The 24,672-nt window shown below is 41.9% G+C and overlaps 1 protein-coding gene across 5 annotated transcripts in view; it reads left to right on the top strand.

Moving 5' to 3' along the window:
* NRXN3 (neurexin 3) overlaps positions 1 to 24,672 on the top strand; it is a 982,535-nt gene that overhangs the window by 219,786 nt on the left and 738,077 nt on the right. For 3 of the 5 annotated variants that reach the window (XM_035901997.1, XM_035901996.1, XM_035901998.1), the window contains 2 exons: positions 5,299 to 5,600; positions 12,708 to 12,869. In XM_035901997.1, the coding sequence (XP_035757890.1) occupies positions 5,299 to 5,600; positions 12,708 to 12,869 (464 nt within the window). Of the gene's footprint in view, positions 1 to 5,298; positions 5,601 to 10,902; positions 10,948 to 12,707; positions 12,870 to 24,672 lie in introns of those variants that run through there. The other 2 variants (XM_009646640.2, XM_009646641.2) reach the window with 2 other exon arrangements.

The following is a 24,672-nucleotide window of genomic DNA, read 5'->3' as shown; positions in this document are numbered from 1 at the left end:
TATTAAAATGTCTGTGCATTGGTTTCCTCATACATAAATCAAAATGCCAAGGTTTCTCTACTTCCTAGTGATGCTGTGAATTCTGAATATTTGAGGAGTCCTTTCTAGAAAGAGCTTTGACAGGAACACCTAGCAACAGCTTTGCACATAAAAACTGAGGTTAAAATTACCATCTGGCTCTCCTGAGCAAGGCAGTATAGCAATACACAATATGGAAAGATCCCCAGTCTTTACCTCTCCTGGGAACCTGAGACTCAGCAAGCTCTGGAGTTTCTGCAGGGATGAGAAGAGCCAGGAGCTTGGCTTAGGTAGTTCTTGGCCATGCTTTTGGTTGTCTTCTTGCTATCAGCTTGCAGTATGTACTGATACCTGATTTGAGGATTTGAACAGGTATAGAACTGAGACTTGCAAACTTGGTTTTGCAGTGGGGTGGTGATGGTAATGGCTTAATGTGCTAACTGTGCCTGTTAGTGATTAGTCAGAAAAGGATAACATTTTCTCACTTCTTAAAGTGATGGGAGACTCCATTCATTCAAGGAAAACGTCTGTGTTGATTAGTTTGAAGATCCTGGGTTTTGTTCTACTCTGGAGATTTCTGTGGGGCTTTGAATATGTCAAGGTTTTAAGTCTGAATGTGGAGTTTTGTGCAGGTCTGGGGTCTCTACAAATCCCAGCTGTTACAGAGAATTTAGTTATGTGAATATGTATTAGAAAATAAATAATGGGTTTAGATTAATATTAACAAGTGAAGTGAAAGACTTAATTGCTTTCAGGTTCTGTTTTTTGTAAATCTGTATAGTATTAACTGAGTTAAAAATTAAATCTTGAATATCACGTATAAATCGAGTTTGCAAATGTATTCTAAATGCTGTTTTAAGTAAATGTTATTTTACGCAGTTGCATTGTCACACTTCAACAGCTAGATCATCAATTCAAGTTAATATCACAGGGTTTCACATCCCAGCAAAACCAGGGTTTGATCTATTGCTCCATGTAACATAAACTGAGGACTCAGCTCTGGTGAGACCTCACCTGGAGTACTGCGTCCAGCTCTGGAGCCCTCAGCACAAGAAGGACATGGAACTGTTGGAACGGGTCCAGAGGAGGGCTACAAAAATGATCCGAGGGCTGGAGCACCTCTCCTATGAGGACAGGCTGAGAGAGTTGGGCTTGTTCAGTCTGGAGAAAAGGAGGCTACGGGGAGACCTGATTGCGGCCTTCCAGTACCTAAAGGGGGCCTATAGGAAAGATGGGGAACGTCTTTTTAGTAGGGCCAGCTGTGTTAGGACAAGGGGAAATGGTTTTAAACTAGAACAGGGTAGGTTCAGGCTAGAGGTAAGGAAGAAATTTTTTACAATGAGGGTGGTAAAACACTGGAACAGGTTGCCCAGAGAGGTAGTGGAGGCCCCATCCCTGGAAACATTCAAGGCCAGGTTGGATGGGGCTCTGAGCAATCTGATCTAGTTAGCAGTGTCCCTGCTCACTGCAGGGGGGTTGGACTAGATGACCACTAGTGGTCCCTTCCAACCCTAAACATTCTATGATTCTATGATTCTACACTACTGCTGCTTAAAGAATATAGAAGCCATAAATATCACAGTGCAATTTGTGGAGCCTTCAGAAACGTTCAGCACAAGGGTTGCAAACTAACATATAACAAGCGGTTCACCACTCTCTGGTCTTCCAGACATCACCAGACTGTGCCTGAAAGGATATGGAAATGCTGTTGAGACCTGCAGCCTACTCAGGGCTTCTTCTCGTCATACATTGTGGAAAGAACCTGTATCCCTTTTCCCCCCTCCATGCTCTCTGGTAATTCTCCTGTGTTTTTTGGTCATAGCCATCACATAGATCAGAGCATCCTAACAGGCAGGACAGTGTGGAAAGGCCGTGCTTGGTAAAAAGCCTTTCATGTGGCCTGACCCATGCTACCGTGTTGTAGCTTGGAGGATTGCACGGTTAAGGTCTTCGGTGATTGGAACCTAATCTGTGCACTAAAGCCTTTCATGAGACTAGTAAACCAGTCCTCCATATGGCCACTGGTAAACTGTTAAGGAATTGGTGATTTGCAGAATACACTTTTAGAGAGTATGTTGACCTTGGGAGTCATGCTTATGAGACATGGAGGGGACTGGTGTGGATTTGGATTGGCCAGTGAACCCCAGAGAGATTTTAGTGTGTGGTGATCTATGAATTTGAGTGTCTATCTAGAGCAGCCACAGGAGAAAGGAAAAAACCCTGTAACAACATATGAAACAGAAATAGATGACGTTTTCCCAAGAACAGGAAGGATACAAAGATGGATCAGGCCTAGAATCCCATCTGTGACAAGGGTCAGCAGCAGATGACTGGAAGAAACAGGCAGATGACATAGTTGCATGCAGGGGTGGGTTGATAGCACCTTATATTAAAACCGGTGGTACAACTAAGAGTAATCTCTCTCTGAATTGTCTCTGCTCTATTTTGATGAGTCTGCAATAGTTGCCTTAAATTACCGTTTAGATTTCTGATCTACTTTCTGCCTTCTTTGTACTGAGTAGACCGGTAAGATTTTGTCTAAGTGGTTGAGAAAGCGTAATTGAGCCCTATTAATATGTCTTGTACTGAGTGAACAATCAACCCCTCACGCCTCCCTTCCCAAAGATGTCAAATGCGTGTTCAGTGCTTTGCACATCTATGGCTGTGGGAAAAAGGCTCAGTCATAACGATTGCGTTTGACTCCTGCCCTCAGATGCTGACTATTTGATGGGAATTACCCACAGGTACATAGAGCATGTGTCCCACTTGATTGTAACACGTTCCCTTCTGATGGATCAGGAGCGACTAGGCAGGGGAATTATCATCGTGCAGAGGGTTGTTAAGCGCTCGGCTCTGACTTCCAGGACTGCAATCAATACCAGCCCTCTGTGCTTAGGCTGGTTGAACACTGACACAAGCATATGCACTCCTTGGTGGTTATTAAATGTATTCGGAATAGAATCACAGAACCAAGTAATTTGGAAGGGAACTCCAGAGGCTGTGTAGTCCAACCACTAGCTCAGAGCAGGTCCAGTTAGAGCAGGCAGCTCAGGGCTGTGCATAGTCAAGTTTTTAGTATTTCTAAGCACAGAGATTTCACAGTCTCTAGGCCCTTCCTAGTGTTTGACTACCCCCAAGATGAAACATTTTTTCATATAGAATGAGAATTTCTTGTATTCTAGCTATGTCTGTTGTCTCATCCTTATTCTGCAGACCTCTGAGAAGAATTTGGCCCCATCTTCTCTGTGCTCTCCCATTAAGTCATTGCAGAGAGCAATAAGATTTTCCTTGAGTTGTGTCTCCTTGAGGCAGAACAAACCAGCTCTCTCAGCCTCTCCATGCACGTCACCTACTTCAGCACCTTGAGTGTTGTGGTAGCTGTTTGCTGGACTCAGCCTAGTATGTTGATGCCATTTTTATACAGAGGAGCTCAATACTGGACAGAGTACTCCAGATGTCATCTCACAAGTGTCCATTAGGGGAAGAATCGCTTCCCTTGGCTTGCTGGCTGCATTCTTGCTGATATAGCCCAGGATGCGGCTGGCTTTTGCTGAAAGGGCAGGCACTGCTGACTTGTGCTCAACTTGTCCACTGGGACCCTCGGGTCCTCTGTAAAGCTGCTTCTGAGCCAGTTGGCTCCCAACCTGTACTTTTGCATGGAGTAATTTGTCTTACTGTTTGCTTGCAGGGGTGTATAGACGCATGGTTTGCTTACATAAGTACAAGCACACATTATTGCTGCCTTCAAAGTGCCCAGATTTTTTTAATGAGTTCATTCTGTGATACCCTCAATCAAACTGCAAAAGTCTCTGCTTAAAGCAGACCTATCACTTGAGGATGATAAATGTTCGTGTTGCGACACTGTGCTGTTTTGTCACCGCTGTTTCATGCTGTGAGGGCACAGATTTTACCATGTAGTTATTTTTCAAGAACAGCTATGACAAGAAGTATTTTCCCTTCAGTCTTGTACTAATAAATTCTGGCTAATCTGTATTAGGATTACTAAATGAGACAAAATGAAGTAGAAAAATGCTATTAATGTCAATGGCAATAGCACCATCACTTGCCTTATGCAGCGGGTTGTAAGCAATGATAGCTTGACTGCTTGTACCATCTAGTTACTCATGCTCAGGCTCCCTTTTACAGCTGGGAGTCGGATGGTATTGCAATACGGAGTGGGGGGGGATCTGTGCAGACTCCATTGTAAGTACCAGTTTCCCCCAGATGGCACTGGTAGGAGTGGGCTACAGACAGGCCTACTGCAAGCTTTACTATCACCGTCCTGTATCTCTTCCACTGTGCAAAACCAGGATACACAGCTGGCTGGAGTCATATCAGTGCAATACGGCAGCAGAGCTGGCTCTGGGTGACTGTGGAAGCCCAGGCTCTGGGAAGCAGACTTCTAGCTCACATGAAGGATTTTTATGGTATTCAAATTCTGCCTCCAGTTGCTAAGAAATTAGTTCAGTGGTTTTCCTTACTATACATAAGAGATTTTTTTTTTTTTCTTAATGAGAAAATATTTCATGTCACATGCTGTGAATAATTCCCCCATGCTTCTTTTTGCTGTATGAAAACGGTATGCTTGTCTGGTACAGATTTTCTGGATAAGGTGATCAAACAGGCAAGTTCTGTGATGTGTTTACCAGCAACATCATTACTTAAGGCTGTGGACAAAATATTTTATATGGGCTTCTCTCATGCTCTCAGAGGAGGAAACTATAGGATGCTTCACGTGGCTCTCTTGTCTGCTTGGACTCTCCTTCAGTTGAAAGAAAGGGGCAGCTCTGTCAGGATTATATTCTGATGCCTGTTTTAGGTTGCCTGGCAGATGGGTTAAGTTCAGACAACATTAGCGATGAATCTAAATACTAATCTTTGAGAAACATTGGCTTCTTCTGGAACAATGCATATGTGATGGTCATGTTGTGAGTAGTAGTTTTCCATTGTTCTCCCCAAAAGGTTATGAAGTATGTTATAGCAGTGTCTTTAAATGTACTTTTCCCAGACTCCACTGCAGACTTTTGAACGGTCCCTATGGTGACAGTGCTGCAGTGAAACTGAAAACACAGTGCTGAAATTCTTCATTACAGAGGATCCTGCAGTTAATTCTCTTGAAAGCCATATTACAAGAGGACCTGTACAGTCATTGGCATGCCATGCAACATAGTTGTATAGAGCGTTAACAGTGCTGTGGGATTGCTTAGAAACTTCATGACAACCTTAAATCTCTTCTTGGCTGACTGCTGAATAGTTCTTTTGTTTCCCTTTTTTTTCCAGCACGAGATGAGAACACGGCCACTTTCCGTGGTTCTGAATACCTTTGCTATGACCTGTCGCAAAACCCCATCCAGAGCAGCAGTGATGAGATCACTCTCTCCTTCAAGACATGGCAACGCAACGGGCTCATTCTGCACACCGGCAAGTCAGCTGATTATGTCAACCTGGCCCTGAAAGATGGTGCGGTCTCGTTGGTCATTAACCTGGGGTCTGGGGCCTTCGAGGCCATTGTGGAGCCGGTCAATGGCAAGTTCAATGACAACGCATGGCATGACGTTAAGGTGACACGCAACCTGCGGCAGGTAATGGTGAAGGGGAGAAAATACTGGGGAAAATGTTGTTCTGTTTTATGAGGATGGGCAGTTGGGAGAGAGTAATGGAGAAATGGGATGCTCAGTGGAATCGCTAGAGTTTCTCCACCTTTTCTGGATCCTGGTATCTAAAGGAGAGTGAAAAAACATTAGTTGATGGGAATTTATCCCTGTTGCGATATCTTCATTTCCACTTTATTAATTTTCTGTTTTTTTCCAGTTTGATTTAATAATAAAAATTTGTGACATAACTTTACTTTCATCTTCCTTTTCCTTTTCTCTTTTTTGTTCTCCCTTTTTCATTTTATTGTTTCCTTAATTATGATTCAATCTTATCAGTAATATTCTTGTTGCATTTAATTACTGTGGGAACAGTGTCTTTTCCAACAGCCAATGCTCTACACCTCTTTCCTTTTTCTTTCAGTTTTGTTAATTGGTTTAACCATTGCCATGATGTCATAATTCTAATTCTGGAAGTCTTTTGTTTTTCCTTTCCTTTTTCTTTTGTGTGTGCATGTGAGTGTGCAGGTATGCAGGCTGGTGGGTATGTGTGTAATTATTTTAACTTAATAGCTTTGGAATTAATTGGCTGGAGTCTTTCTGAGTCTTCTTGATTCTCTGTTCTTTTTTTTTCTTTTTTTTTTTTGATTTTTTTCCCCCCGCTTTCTTTCTATAATGAGATTCTACTTTATTTCTTGTGTCTCTGCCTATGAGACTCTTCTGTTGGCTGTGAGGACTGGAAAAGTGGAAGGATCAAAAAAGCCAAGCAAACCCAGATCAATGCAGCACCCTACAATTCCACTTTGGAAAACTTTTTCTGATTTTACCACTGTAATTTTGCACATCTGCATGCTGCTTTTCTAAGCAGACAACTTTATCAGGTGACGTATTTGATAGTAGGCTAGTTATAAAATCCTGGAGCCTTCCTCGTGAAATATAATTTCAGACATAAATAGATAAGATAAAATTAAATAGCCTTGCTCTGAAAGCTGGTGAATATATCAAGTTGCTAAGGCCCATCCACTGCACAATAAATGAGGTTTACACTGTGAATAGGAGCTATTTGGTGTCTTCCTCATTGGTAGAGGCAGCAGAAATAGCTTGTAAACTGAGATTTTAAAATCAATTTGTGAAAACAGTGTGATCTGTTTATTTGCTCATTAATGTGAATATTAACACAGCCTTTAATAGTTTTATTTAAGTTTATACAGTGTCATTTGCTGAGAAAACAACTTTCGTGGTAATGTTCTACAGTAGTTAATATAAAAAGTATCTTTGAATATAGGATAATTTGTGCCAGGGATCAGAAACCGTCTTTACTAGTAGATGTCAGTGGATAATTTATCTGTTATGGGAATTTCACATCTTTCTTTTAAATATTTGGGGTTGAGGCTGAAGATATTTATTTGTCTTTCCTGTGTGAATCCCTGTATCTCTACATGCTCAGGATCTCTGGGTCTTTGATGCCAAATCTGCCATCAATCTTTCATGAGACTGCAGGGTTCTTACTTATGGCAACATGAGTCTATTTTCAGTAGTTTATATGCAGATGTAAATTGAATTTCTTATGCAGTGGATGAGTCTTAATGATCCTATTTCATTCAAATGTTCCCATCAGTCCAGTAGAGGGATATGCACCAACTGGTTGAGGTTTATCAGTCTGGAAGGGTCAGAATAGATGGCTTTATTGGATGTGGTTTTTATTTGTAGATGGTATCAGAATGGTTGGTCTCTGAATATCTTAGTATAGCTTACTGGTTAGTTTAGTTAATCATGCTTTTTATTTTTGTTGGAAATTGGTTTTCAATGGGAAAATGTGCCTGAAGGAAAATGCATCCTTGCTTCATGCCAGGATTGGTTTGGATCTTGAAGAAGCAGAAAATGAGGAAGGGTCGCAGACAAAACTGTGGATGCGAAGCTTTTGCTTTCTTTCCTAATCTTTCAGGTAGTGATTTTAAAATTTATTTTCTGTGTCCATGGTTAAATGGAAATATGTCTATGCCTCTTCATCTTTGATTATACCAGGGCAGTGCTTTGGTGATTATTAGAAAGCAGGCGAGTCCCTTGCCAGTTAAGCAGCACTGCAAATTTTTAATCCTCCTGATCTATTCACTATGGATGTTTTCATGTGATCCTGAATTATTAAAGGGTCCAACCTGACTGGGCAAGAGACAGGATGTTTAAATAAGATGGCTGTGCTCTTTCCAAAGAAAGGCCAGTCTTAAATTAAAAATAAATAGCAGAGTGATTTGGGGTTCAATTCTATAGATAGGCGTGACAGAATACAGTTCAGCCAGTAAATATCAATAAGGCTGGAATTTTTTTGAGTCATCTTTTCCCTGGATACTTCCATTTTAACTTCTGATCAAGTTCAGTCTCAAAATTAAGACATTGAAACAGGACCTAAAACTGCCCAGAAATTGGAATTGATGAGGCCTTGAGAAGAAGCAATCCTGCTAGTCCTGAAAGTTGTCATCCAAAAATTATTGGCAAGTTTAACCACAGTTTTTAATAAGGAGAAACCTTGAATGCTGCAGCCTTCCTGTCAGGTCCCATGCATTCTTACTTTTAATTGATATTACTAGGGATGAAGAAGTCTTAAAACCCTTCAATCTTCAGGATAAAGAGTTTGGAAAAGACTGAAAACTTGAATGACTGATAACTAATTAATACCTGCTGTGGACATTTTTCAGGACACAGCTAAGAATGGTCCCTCTATATCTTGACCTTATAAATGCTTCATTTAACAGCAACAACAACAACAACAGATGAAAACACCATTCTAAATAAAGCATAGGATGAAGAAGTTTTGGGTTTCTCCATTCTAATAGCAGCTTCCAGCAGCTTTATGTCTCCTGGCTTTGTCTGTGTGTACACAAGAGAGACTTTATCTGTAAAATACTTAACCATTTTTCAGACAGGCTATGAACCTATGAAGTCCTTTGATATCTTCATGTAGATGATGTAATAAAGGACAAAGGTCCTATCATTTATAAAATTATACATTTTGTCCTTTATTATATCCAATATAATCTTGTATATCCTAGATAATTTTGTGTGTAAGAGATTATCTACTCTGCATCTTTCCTGATGTAAATTCACCTGTAAAGTTGCATCCTAATATAGGTCACGTTGTAATTCTTGTTTCCAGCTGTGCTCACGTTTCCTCTGAAAACCCACCCCAAAATCAAACAAAAAACCCCTCCCAAACCCATTGTCCCTGAATATTGAAGCTTTGTAAGGAAGTCAGTAGCCACCTCCTAATTGATTGAAAACATCATTGCACTGGAGATAAATATATTTCTCTTTAAAATGAACTTTAAAAAAAAAAAAAAAAAGAAATTCCAGGAATACAATCCAAAGCTAAAACAACTCCAGGTAAATGGGCTATCAGCAGCTTCAGAATGCCATCGAGTCTGTTCCTCTGCTCTTTTGGGGGTTGGGAGAAGGGGGAGGAGGATTTGCATAATTTTTTGGTTGTTCCTTGAATTAGAGCAGAACTTTAAATAGCTGGACTTTTGCCCAGTACTTTTTGGAATTGTTAAATGTTTTGTAGCTAAGCTAGGAAAGTACTAAGTGCTGAGTTTTTTTAGATCAAATGACTATCACAGCAGTTAATCTCCTTAGAGACAAACCAAGTGAACCCACAGATTCCCTTGAGTAGTGATTGTTAATGTCAAAGCAAATCTCTTTGTTTATTTATCTTATTATTTCAGTTAAAGCTAAGCCCTCTTTCTGCCTTGTGAGAAACCTTTACTAGAAATAGGATCATGGCTATATTTTACCAAAGCTTTCAGAGCATGTTTGGGGCAGGTGGGAGGAGGAGAAGAGACTGAAGGTCAGACTTCCAGTGTCTGACTTCAGGTCTGCTGCTGACACTGTCTCATTTTTAGCATGCTTTTCCCGCCCTGTCCCGTACTCCAACTCTCTCATTTGTAAAAATGGATTTACTAATGCAACATATCACTGAGAGTGAGACTTCCTTGACAAAGAATTCAGGAGTTTCTGCTTGTTATACCCAAGTACCAAATATTATTATTTCATTCCCACAGAGAAATAAAATAGACTTGGGGCGTCATGTTCAATGCCACGAAGTTTTCGCGAGCTGATTGCCTTAGTCAGTGCGCAGCTCTCTGAAATTTGCAAGCTGATAGTTTTTATATGAGGCAGCATAGATCTTGCTTGTGTATTTTAGGATAGTTCTTGCCAACTTCAGTCATGCTGAAACAAGGACTTGGAGCCTCCATGGGCTGCACTTTCCTATTAACACTGAAGCTAGTCACCATGCAAAATCTGCTATAAAGATCTTGAGTTCCCCAGCTGCTAAAAAGTGAACAAGAAACAATGTGTAGGTTCCAACAGTTGGCATCTGCATGCCTTGACAGGGATTAGCAAAGCATCTGCAAAGTTCTGCTAAACCCAGCTAAGTGAACTGACTGGTGAATTCTCCTAGCTCCTCCATAAAATAGATGCAGTATAACAGGAGAGACACTAAATCTTGTCAGTCTTCTATCTTCAACCTTGACACAAGTGACACAATTCTTCCTACAATAATTCCCCGAGGCATTTCTTCCTACAGTAGGATAGGTTCAACTCCTATACTCTCGGATGACAGAAGTGAGCTACAGGCAAACAGCTGAGCACAGGCATTTTTGTGCTTCTCCTGAAAGTCACAGACTCACCTGCTGTAAAGAAACCTGCAGATTGGGAAACTTGGAAGGAAGACTCAGAGTCTTGGACTCATCTTCATCTATATCCTCCAGCCACAGGAAATATTGGCCTGCTTGTGATACTCTGCAACACTTCAGGGAGGTGGTGGTGGGTAGAAGGGAGTCATGGTTGGGCTTGTGCTGAAGGCACGAACTGTGTACTGTGCGTGTACATCACTGAGGGTAAGGTTCTTGTTTGAGGGAAGCACCTTGATGGGCATTTGAAGAGTAAGTATTGCACTGTTTTAACTTTGCTTCAGACTTGGATAATGTATACGAGGGTTGAAGTTAATGACTAATACCAGGGTGGGAAGGCTAGGCAGCACCCTTCTTCTTTACAGTCTAGATGGCATGGTTCCCCATAGAGTCCTGGTCATATTGTCCTCTTTCTCACTTTGTGTGTCTCAGGTGCCCCATGCCTTCTTTTGAAAGACTAACACTAGACCATTCATGCAATGTGTCATTTTTACTAACCAACTAATGTACTAACACCCTAACGACTCATCTTTGCTTTTAGTTATTTTAATTAACAATCGTTCTGTTCACGATTTTTTAATTTCCTTTCTTCCCCCTTTTCCGCAAAGCACTCAGGCATTGGACACGCTATGGTAAACAAACTACATTGTCTGGTAGATATCATTCTTATTGTCTCTTTTTTTGGGTTTGCCGTGTGTTACCTGCCTTTTCCTCCCCCTACCCTCTCTTTTTCCCCCCTCCTTTATACTTACTTCTTCCTTTGATTTTATTTTAATTTCATTGAAAACACTTCCTCCCCCTCTTTTTTTTTTTTTCTTTCCTTCTTTTTTAATGGAAAAAATGAGCAACAAAAGGAACTAACACAACTCTTCTGGAAATGGGGTTTGGACATTTCTTTCATTGGTTTCCTCACCTCCCTCTTTAGTTGTTCTTTTCTATTCCAGTGATAAATTGTTGGGGGCTTTGTCCCTTGCTTTTGAGTTTATCTTTCTCTCTTTTGCTTTGGTTTTAATTTTGCTTTTTTCTCCCTTTTTGGTTTTTTACTCTGAAGGTTTCTAGATCAGAACCATTGCAGGGCCTCTAGTCCGTGGTGGTGAAGGCTCTCTTTTTCTCTCATTCTTTTGTTGTGGCAACGGCTGTTATAGGCAAACTGGCCGGAGTTGTCCTCTTTCTCCTGATTTTCCCTCACTTCCCTCCCTCCTCTTTCTCTCCTCCTTCTCCTCCTCCCTCTCGCTCTCTCACTTTCTCTCTCTCTCTGACCTCTACCTGCCGTGGCCGACAGGAGCTCAGCCAGTTGTTTGTTTCAGTACACACTCTGCATGGCATGTCCACGTCTGGTGACTCGCCCCTCTTCTCCTGGCCTCGATCTATTTTCCTCCATTCTCCCTTTAAGCCACTAACACATCTGAGCAAAACACATCAAATTCACTTGCTCCTCTCCCTCCCTCTCCTTCCATCCCCCTTCACCCTCCATGTGTTTGGTGTTAGAGGTTTTGGGGGCATTTCTGTTTGGTTTTGAGTTTTTTTCATTATTACGGGGTTTGTTTGGTATTTTTATTTTTGATTGCATGCAAATGTGAAATAGTTTTATCTTTCTCTCCTCCCTCTCTCTCTCTCTTCTCTCTTTTCCCCTGTCATCTTTCTGGGCTCCAGATATATTGGCATGACATGTCAAAGTGCAGTGTGTGCACGCTTTGTGTTTTCTTTCTCATCTTTGCTTCTCTCACAGTTGTTGGTGTGCCGTTGATTTATTTTTATTTATTTTTTCATTTATTTCCTATTTATATTTTGGTTATGAGTTATTTTCTAATTTTTTTCTTTTTTTTTTTTTTTTTTTTTTTTTTTTTTTTTTTTTTTTGGTTGTGGGTGGTGGGTGTGTGTCTCTCTAGGTACATGGCATGCACATCCATAATGTATTGAAAGTGAGATCCCTCTTCCCCCCCCCGAATGCATGATTGTCAGTGTGCCGTGAGCAAAAGAAACATAAAAAATAAAAAATACCAACCTCGTCTTCATTAGTGGTTTGTTTTTTTTTTTTTACTAACAGCCATAACTAACTGTAATCATTAAAATAAATACTAATTAATCATAAAATCAGCTAATATGAGAAATCTCTTCCAAGGACAGTTCCATTTTCTGGCCTGAATAGATGGAAAGCATCTCAATGAGTAGACTGCAGAGTCAGCCTGATGGTGCTGATATACCAGAAAGGGGAGAAGCAGATGCTGGAACATTTCCATTGTGGGTGAAGCAGACCAGAAAATGGAGCTTGGCTGAACTAAAAAAATATGTACCAAATCTCAACAAAATCCTTAATAAAACTGACATAAAAATATAGGGGACGTAACTTGTTCTGTTCAGGATTGTAAGGTCATTGCTGGGATTTTCTTTGTCCATTGTGTCCTTTGAACAGGTGACAATCTCTGTGGATGGCATCCTCACCACCACGGGCTACACGCAGGAGGACTACACCATGCTGGGCTCCGATGACTTCTTTTACGTGGGAGGGAGCCCCAGTACTGCTGATTTACCTGGCTCTCCAGTAAGCAACAACTTCATGGGCTGCCTCAAAGAGGTAACTATTTCAGATTAATCCTTGTTTCTGTGCTTTTGGTTTCTCAAAGTCATTGCTCTTTCCTGCCTTTCATTACACAATCAATGTCTTTCCCTGATGCTGAATTTTACGCTGATACTACAATAGCTCTGTAAGGATAAGCTCGTCATTCAGCTGGGCAGAAGGCATCAGCCGCAAAACTCATGGACTTATGGTCAGAATCGGACTTCTAGTGCTTGGCTTACAGAAAAAATACCCATGGTAGTCGGAGAGGTTTCTTCTGTAAGCTGTTAACCATTCAGAAGAAAGCATTACTATCTTCTAGGTACTGAGGCAATAATCATTAAAAAAATATAAATTACCTTTGATTACTAAGCATCATTTTTGGGTGAAAAAAATCAGAATCTTATTTAGGATATTTTTTTGAAGTTCTGGATTTCACCTAGGAACATTGTTAGTTGTCAATTTTCCAGGAAGAAACAAAGTTAGAATAAACCAGAAAAATGGAAGTTGAAGGTAGAAAAAAATACATGTGTAAATTATGCGAGGAGAATACAGCATGAGGATATAATGGAGACGTGGCAATAATGTGGTGTGTGGACTTGAAGTGTGCTGTGTTGGTAAGTCCTTGCAGCAGAGTTGCTGCATTGGTCAGGAGTAGTTAGCTGGCTTCCGAAACCATGTTGTCTCACACTGGCTGGCTGCCCTTCTCACACAGATAATCCACAACTTTGAGAAAATCCACACAGAGGTAATAGTGATGGGACTTCCCTGACAGTTCCTGGCAGGAACCAGAATGGTGTTCCTTGGGAAACAAAACAAAACAAACCAAACAAAAAAAAACCAAAACCAAAAAAAAAGAAAGATGAATCCTCAGCCCAAGTCCAAAGCTTGGTGCAGTTGTTTGGATGTAAGCCCTGCAGCCAGCTTTTGTCTTCTTTCCTGTCTCTTCTAATACAATTGGTGATGATCACTGTGGTTAATGGTGATACATATATTGACACCTCCAAAATGTGTTATAGAAAGCTTACTGAAAAACAAGCTTAAGTTTTCTGTCAGTCAGCTTCCTAGCTAGCCTGGAATAAGAGTTTTTTGCAAGTTTTTTTCTCCCTAATGTTTTGATTCTGTACTAGTACTGTTTTTCACAGGGTGTGGCTAGGTGGGTCTAATTTTATTTGCAGCCTGGAGGGCTGCGTCCTCTTTGTATGAACATATAATATCAGAGGGAAAGCAGAGCTGAGTTTTCATACAGGAGTCATGGAAACAGCGATGCTGAGCTAGATACTGTTCTGTGGCTGCACTGACTAACAAGTTACCGTCCCACTGATGCTCGACTCGTGGTGTCAGGGGTTGTGTGTTATGTGCCAGTCCTTTGATGTGAGTGATGGCTGTCAGAGCCTGGAACTGCTCTCCTGCCTGACCTCTGGATTAGTTAAGGGGATGCACATACGCTGGAAAAGCGCATGTGAGCGTCTCACATAGGAAATGAAACTGCCCTGCTGAATGCAAACTGTCATACAGAAATCAAATCCTTCTGTTTTCATCTATAGAGCCTTGGGCCTGATTTTCATAGGCACTGAGCATCCCAGCTTGATTGAAATCAAGAGGAGATACAGCTTCTTAGTGTCTCTTTAAATCAGGATCTTAATTTTATTTATGGATGCTATGAACATAACACTTAGCAGAGGCCATTTTTATGTGTGCTTTAAGTCAAGCCAATGGAGCAGAGAAAGCGGTGACAAGAAAATCTTCAGCAGCTTTATTATTTATATAATCATTTGTATTCTATTAGCTTGCACAATGTGCGAAGAGCCGCTTACATAGCCATCCCAGGCTCATAATGCTCCCTGAGAAGAAAACCCAAGCAGGCACTTAAGAATGAGAGGAAGAGGAAGAAAACAGATAATCAGAATGTGCTTTGTAATCTTCACTTGACTAGGCAGTGACAGGAGATGTGTATGAGCAGCTGTCTTGACTTAAAGACAGGCTGGTGCTGGCTGGGTTTGAGTACTGCAGTCTGCTTAATAGCAACCTGCTCGTAGTAGTGGCCCAGTAATGCTTTCAGCTGCTGTAGAAATGTGCCCTAAATGTACCTTGCCTGGCCTCTGAGGACGAATCCAGTATACGCTGTTCACTAAATGTAAGTGTATTGCAGGGTTGTTGGGTGAGGCACCTGGAAACGGGATGAATGGAGAAATATAATATTCCAAAAGGGAAGCCATGTTACTAACTAGCACTTTGCACATCCATTCTGTCATTCCTCCAGACCCCTTAGGCTGCAGGATGAGTTACCACAGGTATCACTAGGACTTGTAAGGAAGCGGACCATTGTGCTTTTCCTCAGTTCTGACTTGGCAAGTGGAGGTGATGGGGAACTGCGGTTAATGGAGAAAGAGCGGCCCTAGACAGCTGTCACAATCCTGACAAAATCCAGAAGTGCTGCCGTAACACCGATACCTGCACAGAGTGGGGTCTGATAGCCGGTATAGGCTGGGAAGTGTTCTCATTGCATATGTAGTGAGTTATTCTCAGACATCAAAGCAGGCAGTGCTTTCATTAAGTGGAGCTTTGGATGAGTTGAGCAGAAAATAGCTGGCCTCGTGAAATTCCTCCCAGCGTTTGTTTCCTCTTTGTTCCTTTGCTAGGGATGAAAACACTAATGGCAAAGTAGCAGGATCAACCTGAGATCCACCTGCAATTAGGGGATGGTTCTTTTGAGTGTTTTCTTTGTTTTACTTCTGAAATGCCAGCGTATATCTGTGCAATGCAATGCAGCATGGTATGAAAGAAATCTGAGCTGGTTTGAGAAAGCTAGAATGCCTGTGGGGATCAGCCTGACCCCTGGGGCTTTGATCGAGCTTTGATCCTTGAAGAGGCAGAACCGGGTTAGTGCAGTCTTTGCATCTCTATAATGTTTCTGGTTCCAGAACTGGCTACAGGGAACTTTACTTGGCTCTTTTCATAGCATGGCAGTGTGTTTCATAAATCAATCCCTATAGGTTATGTTTTAATTTTTTTTCTCTGTGGCCAAGAAGGATGCTTAGTCTCTCATCTGCCAGTATTGGAGGAGCTTGAGCTTTTGAGAAAAATATTTTAAACTAAGAAAGTTAGACAAAGCGGTAGGATAGACTGTAATAGGAAATATTGTTCCTTTTCATTTATGCTTTCTGGTAGAGCAAAGCTCTCTTTTCCTACCAAAGTCCTAGCTATGCACTTGCCTATTCCCAGAGACGTTGCGCATCCCGAGTGGATTGCACTGCTCTTTGTAATGGTGAAGAATGTCATGCCAAATGCCGTACTGATCTCTTGAAGGTGTTAAGGCAGAACGGTCTATTCCTACTCCTCTGCATTCATTGAAGACTTCCTCTAAGGATGTCTTACTTTCCTAGGAAGGCAAAGGGATTGATGCAGGCTTTGGGGTGAAACTTTCAGCCTTCCCCCTTAGTCTCTCTTGTTTCATCTGGACTGCATCAGCCTCACAGTGCAGCAACCAAACTGCTCACGTGGGAGCCGAGAGGGCTCCTCGGCTGGAGCATTGCCTTCCCATTTCCTCTGAGATTATGTGCAGGTGCTGAAGTGCGGTGGGGCAGAGTGCCGAAGGACCCTCTCTGCCCCTTTGCAGCTGGGCAGGACTTCTCCACTCAGCTGGGGTTGGTGGTAGGAGGAGGGGCAGCTCTGGCAGAGGGTAGACATTTCATGTAGTCAGAGTCTAAGCCTTGACTAGGAGGAACTGCAATGCGTAAGTGTGTGTACCCGGCAAGGAACTAGGGGTCTTGGGGCTCCTCTGCTGTGGTATCTAAATAAGTTGTGGTGAAGGTAACCATGTTTTCTTTGAATTTTCTGAGTTAATGTTTCTTCCTTTCACCACAGAGTAGATCCTCCTGCCTCTTCTTTTCCTTGTGGCTAAAGGTTCTGACTGAAAAAACTCTACTAAGTTGCTAGCAGTAATATACCTAAATCATAAATCCAATTGCTGAATTTGTAGTTCAGGTTGTTTTTTTTCTCCATTTTCATCATAATTAAAGATGTCCCAGTGTCTGGTAGCACTGTTAGTTTTACATTTCTCCGTAGCCATCCTGGCAATGTTGCAGTGTACCTGACACTGTAACGAGGGAGCAAGACTGGAAAATAGAAGTGACTTTTTCCGTGAAAATTTTAAAAGGCACAATATGCAAATAGGGCAGTACACAGACATCAGACGGTAATTGCGTAAAATCTAAGGCTTTCTGGGCCTTCAGTCTGATAAATTGTTCTAGAAGAAGGCCAGGGGGAAGCTGGTGTATTTTCTATCGTGAAGGAAACCAGATCCAGAGATGGGATAAGAGGAAGTACAGAAGCACATCTAAGACAAGTGAGCAGAAATGGTTTTTAATCAATGTCAGGGAAGGAGTGACAATGCTTTAAGAGTCAGTGAATGGATAAACAGGCAGAAGCACTGCCTGAAGGTGGAAAGGGAAAAGGATCCATTAATATTTTTTAGACACACCCATATGGCCAGAAGGAAGTAGGATAAGAAAGGTAATGACAAACAGCTGTGTTTTGCATGTACTGGAGAGTCTCAGGGATGAGATTCCAGTGTTCAGGCATGGAGATGAGAGTGGTTGGGTGGGAAATTTAGTTGTGTAGGCAAAGAGTGGAAAACTGGATCTCAGTTTCCAATCACTAGGGGAAGGAGGGAATCGGAATTTTTCCTAGGCTCTATTAGGGAGCCAGCCATTCAGATTAGATTTACTTGGAGCAGTACTTAGATGGTACAGATGGAGGTGCTTTAGAAGAGCCTAAGGTGGTCCTTAGAGAATGGATATGCGTGAGAGAATTTATGAAATCTTCACATTTTTCTATCAATGCTTTATTAAAATCTCCATTCTGAAAAATGTTGATTGGTACTAACAGCTTGATGGAAGCGGCGAGGTTTGCATATGGGCGGAATATGGCAGAAATTATTGCAGGGGTCAGGCACCATCTGGCCGTGATGGGAGAAAGCTGTGAAAGCTTAGATCATTTCTGTCTGCAATTTGACTGCTAGGAGACAGATTTCCAAATGGTTCATGAGTGTGCCCAGTTGTTGTATGTACCTCTCAGATGCTATCTGTAAGCCAGGTCTTTTTCCGGCCTATTTGCATGTAATGATGATATGATTTCTGTTTGGGGATGAGTTTTTCTGGTTGGAGTGTCACACTGGGGAGGAGGCTGAAAGGGCAGATAGGAGGCCTAAAACATGGATGCAGAGAAAACCAGCCCGAGTGTGGAGAGGGCAGCCAGAGGAAGTTGCAGTTGTCAGAGCCTCTCCCTAACAGGGAGACCAGATAGCCCAAAAGCATTTGGGTGGCAGACCCCCTTCCAGAGCAGTGATTTAACAGAGCTCCAAGAACGCATAAGAGGAGATGGCGAGTCAGGAAGCAACAGTGTGAGGAATTTCACTGATGCACTGTGGAGGAAGAAGTTACGACATGAATGGCATTAATTGCCTGCACATGTTGGTCCAACACTGCTGTTCCAGCTGCTCTGTTGTCTTTGGACCAGTCTGTTTCCTGTCTGTATTACTTACTGAATTTAATATTTGAAAAAGAAAGGGAGGGGCTAGTGGTACTGTGTAGAAGCAGACTAAGCACAGCCAAAGGCTGAATATGAGTCCTCCTCAAAATATGTCTTGTTCTTAATCTTGAGAGAATCCGAAATACCCCTGATGATGCTGATTCCTAAACTTCCAGATCCAGAGGCCTGTAAAATTTTTGATCGCTCCTGCTACTTAAATTTCCAATTGCATTAGTGCTGCAGTGGTGGATCAGCGTACTGTTGCAGTTCTAGGCTGTGTGTGTTGAGAGCCAAGAATGTCTGTGCATTTTCTCTGTGCATTTGCAGAGCATCCAGCACAAGACATTTGTCGTGTTTTTGTGTACCCTTATTGTAGAAGCATAACAACACAGTGGCTTGGGAGACACGACGAGGGGAATAAGAAAAAAAACACACTTCTGTAAAGATTTAATTTGGAGGTGGGAATGGAGATGCTTGGAAACAGAGCAATGTGATACAAGGCAAGATGCTGAGAGAATCCTGAATAGACCAATAGATGGGGAGGGCAAAGATGATTGTGTTTCCTCATCAAGTAATGCTTATAAGCTTAGTTCCTGGGCTGGTTTGCATTTGGTATTTCTATATTAACTCAGAGTCAAAGGGGTATGTTGTTGTTTATTTGGGCAGTAGAACATTTCCCAGGCTGCCCGCTGGCTGCCAACACTTGTTGGATGCTTGGGCATGAATCCTGCAAGACTTTGTGGTACACAGTGAAGAACATATTTTGCTTTCTGGTATGAGCATGGGGTTTGACACGAAGCCAAGGTGAACAAGAGGGTCTCTGAACTGAGTGTCTGGAAGCTGAAGCACCTTGCCCATCTACCTCTGGGCTTTTGGAAAGCACTGAAAAAAACCAGTGTTCTGAGGAGGATTGTTTTCAAACAAATGTTTTTATCTTACTAGAGGAACTTCTGTTGCCCTGCCAGACCTCTGCTGTGCTGCCAGGAAAGGAGTGGCATTGTGCTGCCCTTGTTTTGCTTGCCTATGTGTTAATGTGTGCACACCATCCTGTAACCATAAAAGAATGGATCACGCCAGCCTCTTTTCTCAGGAACTAGTACTCAGTACGGCTAGAGTGAAATTTACCCTACACATGAGTGTAGGAGAACATTTGTAATACCACTTATGTCAAACTAGGTGTCAATCAGTCTTCTGGTGTTGTGGTCCCAACACTAACGTTTAGCAGAATGATGGATGTCAGTCTCTCTGGAGAAGGCACTTGATTCAATTGATTTTGCTAGTGGCTTTTTTAGGGAATTGTTTAACAAGGATGGGAGAAAAGAGGAATATTTTTCCTGTGAACCAAATGCAAGGCAGTCATTCCAACACGGAAAGTCTGTGCTCATACTGTAAGCCAGGGAGCAAAGAAGAGAGAGGATGCAGATTTCTATACATTGTCTATGAGTCGCGGGATATGAAAGGTGAGAGGTGAGCTTTTGTGATGCTGATGGAGCATGCAGACAGGAAAGCGTCCTGTGGTACAGTAACACAATGTCAACATTTTACAATTAATTCACCTGAAGGAGTTTAGGCATAGAGGAACAAACTACCTAGCAGTCCCTGTAGTCTCTGAGCTTGGGCCTATTTAATACTCTTTTGAGTGAATTCCCTTAACTTTCCCCACTTCCTAAACACCCAGAAAGTAGAATATCCCAGACTGAGAGTGTCCAGGAGAAGCTCAGATCAGAATGTCCCGGTCAGATTGATATGACAAATCAATAATATTGATTTGTGGAGTGTATTTGTGTAATGTCTATCATGTTCTTTTTCTAAATGGTGATTCTTGTGATTGGCAGGGATCTCACACAGAAAATCCAGTGGCGCAGAGTTTGATGCACTGTGACCCTATACTTAGTAAATACATGTACTACAAATATAATTCATAGTGACGAATAATATTAGCTCATAGGACCCTTTGTCTGAAGAGTTCAGTACATGGCTTTTTCAAAGCAGCCTCAGATTTTGGCTTCTTTCAAACTGTCAGCTAAAATATGGCATCAAAGGGAGTATACGTCATTATCCTCTTCCTTCAAATGCTGCAACTGAGGCACAGATGTGACGTGACTTGGTCAACATCATACAGCCTGCCACTGGTAGAGCAATAGATAAAAGAGGGGCACCCTCCCTATCACTTCATCTCTTTTTGTTGCTCTTCCTCCTGGCAGGGAGAACCTACGTTTTTGTACAGTGTAAGAGTCACAACTGATAGACGTTCTTAATGGACAATACTACATGCTCCTGCAATTACCGCAACCTTGTTTCTCTGGGGAACTTTCTTCTTTACCAGTAACAGTTACCAAGTTGTTCTTGTTTTATCCTTGATTTCTTTATAAATGCCTGTCAAGTTGACAACGGGATGAGCGTAAAAAACAAACTTCGGAAGATTGCACAGGTCATATATAGGTTGCATCAAAAGTGTACCTTAACTTGCCAGGTGAACTGTTGCTGGCGGGTATAAAATGCCCCCCTACTTTCTCTTAAGAGTCAGCTCAGGGGAGGAAATGAAGGAAAAATCCAGAACAGCCCTACTCCCAAGCAATCTCAGTAGCTGAGTTTGAGGCTTGGGGACTGTTCAAAAGAAGATCAGTCCTGTTTAAACAGTTGGTGTTGCAGCTCATTTTTGAGTGTGAGCAAGGTCTGATGGGCGATTCTCTGATTTGTGCTGTTTCTGTTGGATTGCAGTCTGAGATACTAGGAATTGCGTTGTAAGTGCTGAGTATCTCAGGAGATTTCTTTCATGTCTGACCAGAATGGGAAATGATCTTCCAGCTATGGATCCAGTTAAAACTTAAACCTGTACTGGATTTGGGGAGACCCTTTAATGAAGTACATGTTGCTCTGCATGTTCCAGAGGTTAATATTTCACTTTCTCATGTTCTCACATTTTTAGTAAGGATTAATGGCCTGGCCCACAGGAACTAAAATCAGTAGTCTTGTCAGGTGTATTAGTGTGCTGCCAGTGCTGCAGCTTTGCTTTAGCTAGGGAGTTACTCAAAGCCTCTTTTCCTTACATAGCTTAGCTCTTGCCTACCCTAGAGAAGAAAGGTTTCTGCTAGCATTATTGCCTTGCTGCACGCATGGCACAGAAAAGAATTTTGTCAGTTTGGCTTATTTGCATCCATAGCAAGAGTTTTGCTGGAATAATGATATTGGGTGAGGGTTTGTGGCAAAACAACATAAGCTAATCTCAATTATTGATCAATCTTTCACCAAATGTTTCTGACCACATAGACAGTGGAAGAGTAATGCACCCATGACATGTCTGTAGAAAGTTTACTCATGACCTGCCCATATATCCATGGAAAGTATTCCTGTTGAGCAGGAAAACAATTTGAAACTGCCTCATGAAATTAGTCTTTAGCAAAGGAATTTAACTATGAAAATGAAGTGCTAGAATTGCTTTTCAATTTATGAAACATGGGAGATCCAAAGAGAGGAGCTCAAGTTTCAGCTGATTTTGCTAAAGGAGGTGGAGGAGATGTTATTTTATCATCTGTGTAGTGAAGCAATCACTAGGCTCCTAAAATTTTTTAATGAAATTCATATATACAGCAAAGCTCTAGAATCCTAGAACTATAATGAACCTAGAAGTACAAACTGGTGGGTTTTCTCACGTAGCTCTGTCCACCAATTAAACAAATACAGGTTATAGTTAAGATCACATTTATTACAATATAGTATCTTGTTCTTTGGAAGTCTTATCAGTAGGCAGACAGCAGCTTCAGGCATTCTAGGTCAGCCCCAGTGCACACAGTTTTTGGGGGGATTAATTTAAAGGACAATTCACATACCAACAGTTCAGTGGCATTGAAATCCTGAAGTTACTGTACTCTTAGAAAGTTTACAAAAGTAATTAATGGCCAAAGTCTGATTAATAAAGTACATATGTAGACAGAGCATGCATTTTAAACCAAGCTTTGGTGAGCAAATATATGTACCGAAACTTTCTACGCAGAAGGCATAAGAGGTATCTTTTTGCAGGGCTGTTTGAACTATGTGCTGCCACCATGCTCATAAGCTAGAGAGAATCTATGGAGCTAGAACGAAGTGCTGTCTAACCCAGTCTAACTCTCTCCAGCTGCTGCTGGAACCAGTACCTAGGGAGGAAACCAGTAGCAGAGGCTGGTGTCACCACTGGGCAGCAGGGTAGCCAGCAGGCTGCACTGAATCCCGACTGAGCTATCTGCGTGGAACCCTTGGTCCTGGTGCTGCAGCCATCTGCACTCGCTTTGCAACGGGACCATCAGGAGTGGGCTTTTCTTTCCTGCATAATGAACCTGACTCCTGCTGAGTTTCTGTACCTGCAAGGGATGTGCCATGTGCTGCTGTTCGGAAAATGAGAGTGTTTACAGGTGTAGAACTATATTCATAGAGGCGAATTCAGAAAATGTAATTGGGATTGGAGCAATATAGCCTGTGCTTTGGGCGTATAATAAAGATAATTGGTAACCCAGGTTCTAAAGAATGCAAATATTAAAGCAACAGTCCTTGCACGCATATGGTGACCTAATTAATCTCCATTCAAGAATAAGCAGACTAAGACAGGGTAGAGAGTATTGATGGACAAAGATAGGCAAGTCCAAAGTCACCAGCAGAGCAATGGTGATACTCACAGAGGCTACTGTGTCAAGGATTTCTGGCTGTCTTTTCTTGTTCTGTTAGCCAAATGTGGTCTCATCCTAATGGATGCTGTGATGTTAACTTTGGCTGTTCAAAGCCCAATGTTCTCGGTTTACAATGAAGGTAAATGAGCTGCGTTGTCTTTGCTTGGCTTTATGGCTCACTGAGCTTAGTAAACTCTTGGTTTGGGCAAATACTAAGAAGAAATAGGAGATACACTTTTATTTGTCTCTCCTTATGTTGCGTTAAAGAGATTGCTAAGGATCAATCTTACACTGTCAGATAGAAATACAGACAAAAGTAGTTTTGCAGAGTCAGGAACGGCCATATGTTAATAAAATTATAGGGAGAGAGAAATTGCAAAACTGTGTGTTTATGTACATGTGTATAAAATGGGCACTTTCAGCCTAGGAGTGAGTGGATTGCTCATCACCAAGGAAGGTAAAGAGAGAATGTACTTTTTTGGCATGTAGGGTTTGAAAGTTTGGTAGGTAGAGAATTAATAACATGGGACACGCTGAGCTTTAATGAATTCTCCAGTATTATGCCTTCTGACTCTTGATGTAGCTGTAATAGTGATGAGAGAAGCACCTTTCCTGCTGTATTTGAGTACCTGCTACAAGTTCAAGAGTTAAAAAGATGCTGCTTCCTACGTAACTGCATCCACCAACACGCTTTCTTCTAATGAAACCAATTATGCTTCTTTTGAAAATATCTGCTACCTTTACTAGCAGGAACAGGCACTACTGGGTTTGAAGCTAGAACTTCTTCTATCTTAACCCCATTTCAGTCTGACTTTGGTACCGTTAGTGAGTCCTCAGCCTTCTCAGTAATTATTTTTTCTCCCATTTGTCTTTTAATTTTATTGCAATCTTCAAGTATGGAGATGCCCAGCAGTGAACATTACGCTCTAGCTGTGCTTTCAGGTAGGTTGTGGTCATTCAGTTAGGGTGTACAAGGGCTGGATTTAGATTTGTAGACCTTTAATTAGAGGGGTTATTTTGGCTGTAGTAGCTTACACTTGACAAGTGTCATCTCTTTGGGAGCAGCAGTCACTATATAAATCTTCTTGCCTGACCCTGAAGGCTAGACTACTGCTGTGAAGTGTGCATGTGCGTGCGTGTGTATCGTGAGCGATGGGGAAAGACTGAGCTGCTGCTATCCACCACAAAAAGCCAGGCTGCTGCAGCTGCCAACAAGGGAGGCAAGAGAGGACGATGAGGTTTGAATGTTGAGAGGGTGGGCTGGGTGACTCCTCCCAGGTCCACCCCTCCCCTGGAGCAGTCAGCCAGCTTGCTGTTGAGCGTGAGTAGGACAGGAGGAGGCAGGCAATGAATGGGCAGCATTTGTTACTTGAACTGCATGGAAAAGGCAACGGGCTCGATATGATACAACCAGATTTTGTATTGTCTCTGATTTTCTTTCTGTTCTTATTCTTTGTCCTTGCTGCTCTCTGGCTTTGGTCTACTCCTGTTGATGTTGTTTGTTGCACTGAATATCTGTGCTTTGGGATTGTTTTTTCTCTCTCCATCCTTCAAACTGCACAGGCAGAATTCATTTAGTTGAGACTTAACAGTGGATGTATCTAGATTCCTAAGCAATTCAATGGGAATAATGTAGGTATAGGGAA

Source organism: Egretta garzetta, unplaced genomic scaffold, assembly GCF_000687185.1.
Source record: "Egretta garzetta isolate BGI_Z169 unplaced genomic scaffold, ASM68718v1 scaffold79, whole genome shotgun sequence".
Classification (NCBI taxonomy): Eukaryota; Metazoa; Chordata; class Aves; order Pelecaniformes; family Ardeidae; genus Egretta; species Egretta garzetta.
Note: the sequence above shows the minus strand (reverse complement) of the source record. Positions and strands in the feature narration are given on the sequence as shown.